The sequence below is a fragment of the Chrysochloris asiatica genome, unplaced genomic scaffold (genome assembly GCF_000296735.1).
Source record: "Chrysochloris asiatica unplaced genomic scaffold, ChrAsi1.0 scaffold00095, whole genome shotgun sequence".
Classification (NCBI taxonomy): domain Eukaryota; kingdom Metazoa; phylum Chordata; class Mammalia; order Afrosoricida; family Chrysochloridae; genus Chrysochloris; species Chrysochloris asiatica.
The window spans coordinates 7,493,556-7,505,555 of NW_006408613.1; the positions used below are offsets into that span (position 1 = coordinate 7,493,556).

A 12,000-nucleotide genomic window follows, 5' to 3' on the forward strand; every position below is an offset into this window, starting at 1 on the left:
CTCATCTTTCTCCCGCGGAGCAGCTGGTAGTTTTGAACTGCTGACCTTATGGTTCGCAGCCCAATTCGTAACCATTACGCTACCAGAGCTCCTTTATCTTATCTTTTAGGTGTACCTGACCCTAAATGAGCATGTAACTGCCTCATGAGCATGTGAACGCTGGACAGTGAATAAGAAAAAAACACAGAAATGACATATTTTAGTTATGGTGTTGGTGATGAATATTTAATATACTATAGGTTGCCAGAAGAACAAGCAACTCTATCTTGGAAAAGATACAACCAGAATATTCCCTAGAAGCAAAGAGGGCAAGACTTCATCTTATGGACTCTGAACATGGTATCAGTAGGGCCCAGGCCCTGAAAACAACAACATACTTGGTAAAGCAGAGGAAAGACTCTCAATGAGATGGATAGACACAATGGCTAGAACATGGGCTCAAATATAACAACAAATGTGAGAATGCTGCAGAACTGAGCAGTGTTTTGTTCTGTTGTGTATAGGGTTGCTATGAATGAGAACTAACCTGAAAGCACAAAACAACAAACAACAACACCCTTTAATTAACAGATCTTAGTAAGGTTAATTTTATTGACATCTCATATAATCCATATTTCAAACTTGAGAACAAATAATTAGAGTAGAGAAATGATTCCTCTAAATGCATGAGAGGTAATTAATAGCATGAACAATCAGAATGTTGTATCAGAAAACACTTAAAAAACAAAGTGATAACAAATGAAAGCATAGCATTTTGCTTGGCCAAATAAAATAAATATTTTAAGCAATTAAACAAAGCCAGATTCTTGAACAAGATCCATTTTCATGAGGAATATGTTAGTATCGCTCTTTAATTAATTATATAGACTGAGAATAAAGTTGAATGTGGATAATTACATTTTTGGAGTTGAAGTCCATGTGTGTACATGGAAGGCTGCTGGCCAATTATTTGACCAGTCCCTCTTTCAATAAGATGTAAATGAAAGTTATGAGTCACAAGATAATGGTGAGAGGAATAGATAAAGCATTCATCAACTCTAACGATGCTAAAAATATTAGTGAATTTAGTAACACTATCACAAATGAAGTATATAGTTTACTATCTACAGATGCTCACAAAATGCTTCAAAGTAGCAGGTTTTCTTCAAAGACATCTCACATAAATAACACCCACAGTATCATTTTACACTGTCACTAAAGTAGTCCTATTCAAATAAATTGGAATAAACTTGCATACAAATGCCTATAATAAGTAGGAAAATTTAAACAGAATGTGAAACAGCCCTGTGGTTTGTGTCTCGTTCAGAATATTTATCATCAGCTGGAAATCGGCCTTTCAAAAACATGCATGCATTTACATCCTAGCACACTGTTTATCTCAATTCAAAAGATCGCTTATTAAAGCTTATCCATGTATTTGCTTATTTGCAACTGCTTATTAAAGGAGATGAATATAAACATTAAGCATTTTTTAGCGCTTGAAAACATGTCCTAAAATAAACCTCACTTTCATTGGAAATTTTTATTTCAGTTTTACAAGGTTTACCTGAATAATCAAACGCCAAAGATTTGTGAATTTGACCTTTGTCATCCCATTTATCAGACTATTAACTCAGTCTCAGATCCATTTTTAAAAGGTTAGAGTCTCTCTTTTGCAATTCATACTTCCAATTAAAATGAATAATACACAAACGCAGACATTGAAGTTACTGCTCTTTGCTATTTTAAGAGCCTTTAAGACTAGAAATAAAAAAGGCTTATAATCATAATTTAGTTGTAAGTTTTGGTTTTCTATGTTTTGGGTGTTAATCATACTATTTATTATCACTTACAAGGAAACTAGTAATATTATTTTTTGAACACAAACAACCTGAATTTATAAAGGTTGTTTTATCTACTTATTCCAAATATTAACTTCTATACTTTACCATTAATTTGTCTTTTATTATGTGTAGTTTATGGAGTTTGGTTTTGTGAGACCCAATTTTGTAAAATTTTAAGTGTGGTTTTAGGATAATATTTTCTAGTATTGTTAGAGTGTGGATTTATTTTTCCTTTACAAAAATTACTCAATATAACAATTAAAGTCAAATGTAGAATAGTTGCCCTTACTTTTATATTCCAGGTGAAAACCCGCAGCTGCCACACTAATATCAGACTGAAAATGTAAATAGAGCTGATTGGAAGTGCTATTCAGCAAGGCTGGCACGGTGGTACCTATAAGAAATAAAGCAGATTAATTTAGCATGAAAAATAGAATAAAATGAGGCTATTTATTTAGGTTTACAAATATGTAGTTTGAAGGACACACTGAATCTTTGAACATTACATACCCACCACGACCATTTTTTTTTTTTCTTTTAGGGAGAGACCCTGGGTAGCGTAAATGTACTGCGTTACTAATGGGGCCATGGTGTGGCACTGTAAGATAAGCACTGAATTGTTAATCATAAGGTCAGCAGTTCAAACCCACCAGGCGCTCCTCAGAAATACTATATTATTGTTAAATACTGTCAAGTCAGTTCTGACTCATAAAAACCCTGTATATGGATTCTGAGAAGCAGCTGGTGGGTTTGAACTACCAACTTTGTGGTTCAAACCGACCATATGGTCAAGTATTTAGACTCCTGTGGCACATGAGTCGGAGCCAACTTCATGGCACTTAACAACAACAACTTAATTGAAAAGTAAGCCAGTCAAACTCACCCAGGGCTTTGGAAGAAAATCCTGGCCTTCTGTTTCTGAAAGGTTACGCCTTTAAAACACTATGTGGCTCAGTTCTAGCCTGCACATATGGGACTGCCATGAGTCAAAATCAACTATGCAGTGATTTGGAAAAAAAAAAAAAATTGTTCATAGCTCTAAGTATAATAATGTTGCTCATCATCTTTCCTGTCCTCTTCAAGCAGAAGATTGTGATAGCTTTTTATTATACAGTATATGAACACACAAAACCTTACATGTTAAGCATATATTTGCTTTTTCACATTGCTTAAAACTGTGTAATCTGCATTTTTTCTTCCTTTTTTCCTTCCTTCCTTTCTTTTACTTGACATGAACACAGAAGGGACAAATATAAACACCCAGGTTTTACAGAGTTGGGAGCAGTCAGGCTGGGTAGATGCTGATCCAACATATTTTTCATGTTTCTTTCTAGTATGTATCCCCTTGACTATTTCTGTGTGACTCATAGTGAATAATATTACCACTGAGATCAGCAAATGATTTCAACTAAAAATGTGTGCAAAGGAAAATATAGGTTTATTTTTATATAATTTATTTTCACTTAGAATGTACTAGCCTATGTTATACATTGTTGTTGTTGTTATGTGCCGTGGAGGCGGTTCTGATTCATAGTGACCCTATACAGGGTTTCTGAGGCTGTAAATCTTTAGAAAAAATATAGTTTACAAGAACCACAGTTAGGAAAACAAAGAAGCTATGATACTGGATGCTGAGGCAAACAAAATTCATCATCAATCAGTTTAAAATAATTCAGTAGAAAACATGTTTTTAAAAAGGAGGTAAAGAGTAAGTTTAAATCTTTTTTATTTTTTTTCCCTCTAAAGTTAATGTAAGGAGCTCTGGTAGCGTAGTGGTTATGAATCGGGCTGTGAACCACAAGGTCAATAGTTCAAAACTACCAGCAATTCCGCGGGAGAAAGATGAGGCTTTCTGCTCCCGTAAAGATTTACAGCCTCGGAAACCCTGTACAGGGTCGCTATGGGTTGGAATCGACTCGATGGCACTTAACAACAACAAAGTTAATGTGTTTGAGATTCTAGAGACACTTGACACTATAGAATATTAAAACAATTTCCTAGATAACAATTATACACATACTAGACATCAAGGATATATTTGTTATGTAAAACTGACCATGATATGGGCAAATTTTAGATCAAGCTTCCTTGAAGATAACTCCATTGCATAAAGAGAGAAAGAACATTTTAATAAAAAAAAAAAAAACAAAGACACAAACTGATGATTATTCAAAACAGGTGAACAGTATTAAAAAGATAAGATATTCATCCTTCACTCTCTACTCAAGTGTTTCTACTACCAAGAGTTTTAATTAAATGAAAGACTCTAGGAGAAAATTCCAGCTGGCCCTTCATAACACTTAGTTGTCCATAGCTCTTTAAACACAAAATACCCAAAACTAAACTCATCATCTATCCCTGCAAAACCTTGTCAAATTCATACTCCCGCTCTTACCCAACAACACTGTCAGCAGCCACACATGATTATTTCATACTAGAAATTTCCTCTCCATTATTCCCACTTAGTGTTGTGTGCTGTCCAGTCAATTCTAAGTCATAGCGACCCTATCAGAGTAGAACTGCTTAATAGGGTTTCCTAGGCTGTAATTCTTGCGGAAGCAGATCATTTTTCATTTATAGGTCTTCTACTAATGATTGGGGAATCTTTTCAACTTTTTCCTCTTCTAGAGAAACCACCCTTGCCACCCATATTTATAATTATATATCTTTTCTGTGAAGTCAGCCTTAGAACTTTTCTTTTATTATGCAATGTTGTATGCTGATGGGCTTGAAATTCTGACTTTTCAGTTAGCAGCCTACCACTTAACAATAGGGTTCTTCCATAACCCTATTGTTGTTGCTGTTGTTGTGTTCCAACTCATAGCAACCCTGAATAGGGTTTCTGAGGAGCAGCTGGGGAACTTAAACTACCATGTTCACATGGAGAGATGGAGCAGTTGGGGACTCTAGACCCAGGGAGGGAGAGGAGCTGTGTGCTGATGACTGAGGGGCAGACTTGTAGGGTATACCCTTTGGTTGTTTGATGATGCATCGAGGGGATTGTAATCATGGCATTGAAATGATACACGATAGGATGAATGTAAATAAAACTAGTGTTCTCCCTTGTAAACTATCACATAATTCACAATAAAAATTTAAAAATAAAAAGTCAACCATGAGTGGGAAAACTGGAATTTCAAGGGCCAGTATTGGAATACTATCCAGGAAAAGGTTCAACAATCAATAGGGCTCTTTACAGTGAGATGCTCACTGAAGACATGAAGCCTAAATTTCTGATTAAATGCAGAAGGACTGCCATCCAGGGACATTGTGATCTTGCATGACAATGTACACCCACACAGTCTGTCCACACTGTTAAAACTCTATACAAACTTCATTTTGAGGAGTTAAAGCATCTTCCCTATAGTCCCAATGTTTCTCCATCAGACTTTCACCTCTTTGGTCCTCTGAAAGCAGCCCTTCAAGGATGAAGATTCAACTCTGATGAAGAAGTGTATTCATGGCTAGCAGCTCAGCCTAAAATATTTTTTTAATAAGGGACTACAAAAGCTTGTTGACAGATGGATAAAGTATATTGAAAAGCAAGAAGATTATGTCAAAAATGATGCATTTTGTCTTCTCTAAAAGATGTATTTGATTAAAATGTGAAATCTTCAGCCTGAGTGCAGATAATTTTTGACTCACTCTTATATTTTATTACTTCTAAATCCACTTCAATATGGCCTGAGAGCTCATTTTACAGAAAGTTCGGGGATTTAATCTCTTTCATTACCTGGGATTTCTTCCTTGCCTCAGGATATTAAATAGACTCAAACTTTGAGAATCACTGCTTTCACATATTCTGATTTGGAGCTCACATGGCTCCTTGAATTATAGTGGTTCCAAAGCTCTCTGCCTACCTTTGAACAAATGCTCTTTGTCAATATCCTGGTTTTAATATCTAACCTTTCTATGTGCATCAGGCTACCCCTTATTTTCTGAGGTAGAAGAATTGATGCTTTTGAGTTATGGTGTTGGAGGAGAATATTGAAAGTGCCATGGGCTTCCAAAATAACAAATAGATCTGTGTTAGAAGAAGTGCAGCCAGAGTGCTCCTTGCAGAAGAGGATTGCCTAACTTTATCTCTCATACTTTGGACATAATGTAAGGGGGACCAGTAGCTAGAGAAGGATATCATGTTTGGTAAGGTGGAGGATCAGAGAAAAAGAGGAAGACCCCCATTGAAATGGTTTGTCAAAATGGCAGCATCAATGGGCTCAAGTGTGCCAACAATTGTAAGGTTGGCCCAGCACCAGGCAGTGTTTGGTTCTGTTGTGCATTGGGTCAGTATGAGTTGGTACTGACTCAATGGCACCTAAAACAACCATCACCATTTCCTGATGATGTAAGGAAAACAAGTATCACTTAAATTGTAGGGGGAAAAAAAAAACCCTATGCCTGAGCAAGCTCACTGAATTCTTCAAAATCCAGCCTTCACGACTTTCCTCTTAGTTTCTCAGACAGAGTTTTGGCTACTGAAAATCAAAGTAAAGAGGTGGACTTACCCCAGAGTATAGACACAAGCTGCTTGTTGGGCATTCAAACTCACCAGCATCTTCACTAGAGAAAGACAAGATTTTCTACTACAATAAAGATTTACAGTTTTGCAAACTCAGTAAAAGGTAACTATTATTCAGAATTCACCACTTGTCTGTGAGTTTGTAGTACTATCATGGCTTGTGTATTGCTGTAATGCTGGAAAATATGCACCTGGTATTTTAAATACCAGCAGGGTCACCCATGGTTGATAAATTTGAAATTCCAGACTAAGACAGAAGAGGGAGAAGAAAAGGAAGACTACTTGTGAATGTTTAGCCACTAAAAACCGTCTGAGTAAGCTGCAGACAATGGTCAAATATAGAGCCAGAAGATGAAAACATTATGAATAGCACCAAATTATTGTCAGATATAGTGCTGGGAGATGAGCACTCAAAATACAATTGGGGAAGAGCTGTCTCAAAGTAAAGTTAACCATGATTATAGAAATGAAATAAACCTTTTTGAGACCTTCATTAGCTGATGGGGCAAAAATCAAAGTGAAGACAAACAACTACAAATATTCTTTAATATTCTGACCATAGAATGTATACAAAGTATGAATCTAGGAAAATTGGAAGTTGTCAAACATGAATTAGAACACATAAACGTAGATATCCTAGACATTAGTGAGCTGAAAGGTACTGGTAATTAGCCATTTTGAATCGAACAGTCTTGTAGTTTACTAGGCAAAATGAAGAGAAATGGTATTTCATCCATGGTCGAAAAGACTATTTCAAGATCATTTTGATGTACAATTCTGCCTGCGATAGGATAATATCTGTATGCCTACAAGGAAGACCAGTTAATACCTCTATTATTCAAATTTATGCACCAACCACTAAAGCCAGTAATGATGAATTTGAAGAATTTTACCAACTTCTTCAGTCTGAAATTGATAAAACATGCACTCAAGATATAGTGACTATTACTGCTGATTGGAATACAAAGGTTGGAAACAAAGAATAATGATCAGTAGTTGGAAAATATAGCTGGAGACAGCATGTTAAAATTTTGTAAGACAAAAATTATTTATTTATTGCAAATATTTTTTTAAAACAACATAAAAGGTAACTAACTATACACATGGACCTCGAAGATGTAATGTGCAGGAATCATATTGACTATATCTGTGATAAGAAACACTAGAAAAGATCAATTCCATCACCCAAATCAAGGCCAGTGTGTGACTTTGGAATTGCCCATCAATTGGTCTTATATAAGCTCGAGCTGACACAGAACACAATGAAAACAAGTCCACAAGAGTCAAAATATGACCTTGAATATATCCCACCTGAATTTAAAGGCCCACTCAAGAAGAGATTTGATGCATTAGACACTGAAGAAGTAAAGACTAGAAGAGCTGTGGGATGACATCAAGAAGAGAATACAGGAAAAAAGCTAAAAAGATCATTAAAAAGCTGGGTGGGGTGGGGGGCAAAGACCAAAATGGATGTCAGACAGACTGAAATTTGCTCTCCAGCATAGACATGCTAAAATGAATGGAAGAAATGAAGATGTAAAAGAGCTGAACAAAAGTATAATAATGAAATGTGGAATAACCTGGAGTTAGAAAACCTAAAGGGAAGAATATGCTCATCATTTCTTAAGCTGAAAGAACTGAAGAAAAAACCCTAGCCTCGATGTGCAATATTGAAGGACTCCTGGTGTGGTGTTACAGGATAAGCACTGAAATGAGAACCGCAAGATCGGCAGTTCAAACCTCCTGCTGTTCCTTGGAAACCCTATACAGGGTCACTATGAGTCATAATCAACTTGATGGCATTTAACAACAAGATCATGGGAAAATATTGAATAATATCGAAAATGTCAAAAGAATATGGAAGGTATGCACAGAGTCACTGTACCAAAAAGAAATGGTATATGTTCAACTATTTCAAGAGGTAGTATATGATCAAGAATGGTTGTCACTGAAGGAAAAAGTCCATTCTGCACTGAAGATATTGGCAAAATACAAGACTATAGGAATTGATGGAAGACAAATTCAAATCTTTCCATAAACTAATATAGCACTGGAGGCACTCACTCATATATGTCAACAAAATTGTAAGAGAGCTGACCCATTGGAATGCAGAAATCTACCAACAAGAGCATTAATATCACATGTAATTTGGCTGAAGATAATTCAAAAACAGTTGCAAAGATACAGCAACAGAGAACTGCCAGAAATTCAAGCTGGATTCAGAAAGGATGTGGAACTAGGGAAATCATTGCTCACATCAGATGGGCTGAAAGCAGCGAATAACAGAAAGAAGTTTATTTGTGGCTTATTGGCTATGCAAAGGCCAGTTTCTGGAAAAGGACATCATGCCCGGTAAAATGGAAGATCAATGAGATGGATTGCCACAGCAGCAGCAATGGACTCAAATGTAACACTATTGAGAATGGAAGCAGGATAAGGCAATATTTCATTCTGTCGTGCATGGTGCCACTATGAGCTGGAACCAACTCGATGGCATGCAACAGCAACAACACCAACATGAGTCAGAACAGACTTGAGGGCAGTGGGTTTTGGTTTGGGTTTTTTAATGTTTGTTTGTTTAATGAAAATGCTGTAGGTTAAGCACTGGGCTGCTAATTGCAAGCTCTGTGATTTAAACTCAGCTGCTCTGCATAAGAAAGCTAAGGCTTTCTATTCCTATAAAAATTTAGTCTCAGAAACCCTATAAAGGGTCTCTAAGAGTCAGAATTGACTGGCTGGCAGTGGATTTTAAGGCAAAGACCTGGTTCTCTTCCTGGAATGAGGAAGAGAAAATACCAGCAGATTAGAAAACAAATCACATCACAATAAAATATCCTGTCGCAAAAGCAATAAGTTTTTGTTGGTTCAATTTACCATGAGTTAGAATGTACTACATGGCAATTAACAACATTCTGAAAATGCATTAAGGATTTCTCCTTGACCTTGGATTAGCATACAGAATCTTTCTTCAGGTTTATAAAACTCTTTCAACTTGAGTCTATGGAATTAATTAGTAATTTCTGAATTTTTTTCCAGTCAAGTTCCCATCTAACTCAAGTTGTTATCAGAAATCAGAATGTGTTAAAGGAGGAACAGTAAAAAAAAAACAAAAGAAGAAAGAAAGAACAATATAAGACCCCCACTGCCTACTGACAAAATGTGTATCTGCTTATGCACCTATAAAGATGGATTCCTTAGCTGAGATTCAGAGTTTATGATGCAGTTAATTTTCTTCCATAGTGGATTGGCTCTGGATAGGCAGTCTTTCCATGCCTTAGCCATTAGTATATAGTTCACTGTCAGCACACTAAAAATGTGTGTTGAATAGTAAACACTTTGAAACATTTTCAGATTTAGCTCCTTTGTGTGACTTTGGTGTTGAACAATTGTGAGGGAGAAAACTGTGAGCCTAATACAGAGAGATTATTGCTTGAAACAACATAATAACTAATGGAACACACATAGGACAATGCTACAAATTGGTGGTGTCCTGACTCATTTCCAAGAAAAAGAACTAATCTGCTTGAATATTGTCTTTAACCCAGTCAGCAAGGTACTGGCTGCAAAACCAGAAAGCAGGGCACACAACTGCAGCTTTGAATCTTAAGGCCTAAGAGCGATGTATATGAGGCAGTAAGAATAAAATACTGCAAGTTCAGAGATTCAGACTCACCAGTCTCTCCTCGGAAACCCCATACAAGGTGGCTAGGAGTCACAACCAACTTGACAGCACATATCAACAACAACAATGTCAGGGACAGATTAGGACCCCTAGGCCTCTCACACACCCCTAGGCCTCTCACACACCCCTAGGCCTCTCACACACCCTAGGCCTCTCACACACCCCTAGGCCTCTCACTTCTTATCCAGAAAAAAGGGGAAGAAATCTTCAGATCAACGAAAATAGCTGAAGCATAAGAGCACAAGGAGAACTATGCCTCTAGATCACCAGATTCTTGGAAACTCTTTCCCAAGAATAAGAAATGAATATTCAAAACTTTTTCCAAGTCTAACAGATTAATATTCAACAGAAACAGTAACATACCAATCCTCCTAATGAATATGTATTAGCTCCTCCATGGAAGAGGAGACTCATACCCTTATAAACTTGTGCACCCCTATCCAATAGGTCTTCTCCACTCACAGAGACAGACCCACTTCTCTCTTTGACGTGTACTATTGCTTTGCTATAAAACCATTTCTGAGTGAAGGCCTATTATATGTGTGTGATTGAGAAATGTTGACTCAGTGAGACTAATTCTGTGTGATTGAGAAATGTTGACTCAGTGAGACTAATTCTGTAGACCACTGAGAGAGAGAGGCACCAGGAATAAAGCAAAGACGAAACTACTTGTTGCTCCTTTGTTGGCCAACTCAGGATTCACTATCATATCAAGGAAATAAAAAGATACCCATTAAAATTTTATTTTTAGACTCATGGGAAGAGAAAGACTGAGTGTTGGCCACCAGGAAGCAGGGTTTAGAATGTGCTCTTTGGTTGTTTAAATTATTATATATTTCTGAGTGTTTTTGTGTACATCACCCCCCCTGAAAAAATAAACAAACAAACAAACAGGGAATGGAAGCAAATATTGTTGATTGATGATGCATGGAGTAGATTGTAATGATTGCTATGAAATGATGAGTGTAAAACCAATATTCTTCCATGTAAACTATCACTCAGTTTGCAATAAGAACTTTAAAAAAATACTTATTTTAACTTATAATTGGTCAATTTGTGTGCTGTTTACTATTCTCTCATTGTTGTTCTATTTTTATATTTTGGAATGATGTGCGTAGCAAGAATCGTATATTACTATGAATTAAACAAGCTAATTTAATCAACTATGTTTTCATTATAGTTCAAATATTTCAACCATTTGAGTATACAGTATTGTTTTTAATCTGGTTTGATCTGTGGTTTTTGCCCCTTAATTATTCCAGTAAAACTATGTATCATTTAAAAATATATTTCTTCCTTGCTTTTTATCTATAGGACTAGTACTAATAACTCCAAAATATCTTCAATTCTCACCTACTCTAGAAACTACCTTGATCACTTATGCCATGTATTTTGCTAGTAAGATGTATCTTCTCTGAGTTCAAACATATGACTTTTCATTTCTCAAATGATACTTTATGTTGCTCAATCTTTCAAATTCTATATGCTTTTGGAAATATAAGACTAGAGTCTTGTACTTTCATTTCCTAATAGTCCTTGTTATTGTTGTTTTTGCTAGTCACCAGCATAATGGATTATATATGTAAATACTCAATGAATTATATATGTAAATATTCAATACACTTCGTAGTATTGCTGCACAAAACCTTTTTGAAGTGTTGAAGAACAGAGATGTCAGCTTGAGGACTAAGGTGCGCCTGACCCAAGCCATGGTATTTTCAATAACCTCATATGCATGTGAAAGCTGGACAGTGAATAAGGAAGACCATAGAAGAATTGATGCTTTTGAGTTATGGTGTTAGAGGAGAATATTGAAAGTGCCATGGGCTGCCAAAAGAACCAACAGATCTGTACTGGAAGAAATACAGCCAGAGTGTTCCTTGGAGGCCAGGATGGCCAAACTTCATCTCTTATAATTCAGACATATTGTCAGGAGGGACCAGTCACTGAAGAAGGATATCATGTTTGGTAAGGTG

General features: G+C 36.2%; 1 protein-coding gene across 1 annotated transcript in view; it reads right to left on the minus strand.

Annotated features, from left to right (window-relative positions):
- Positions 1–12,000, minus strand: part of CSMD1 (CUB and Sushi multiple domains 1) — a 2,529,117-nt gene that overhangs the window by 429,007 nt on the left and 2,088,110 nt on the right. The window contains exon 35 of the mRNA XM_006866725.1: positions 2,113–2,217. Coding sequence (XP_006866787.1) covers positions 2,113–2,217 — 105 coding nt within the window. The remainder of the gene's footprint in view (positions 1–2,112; positions 2,218–12,000) is intronic.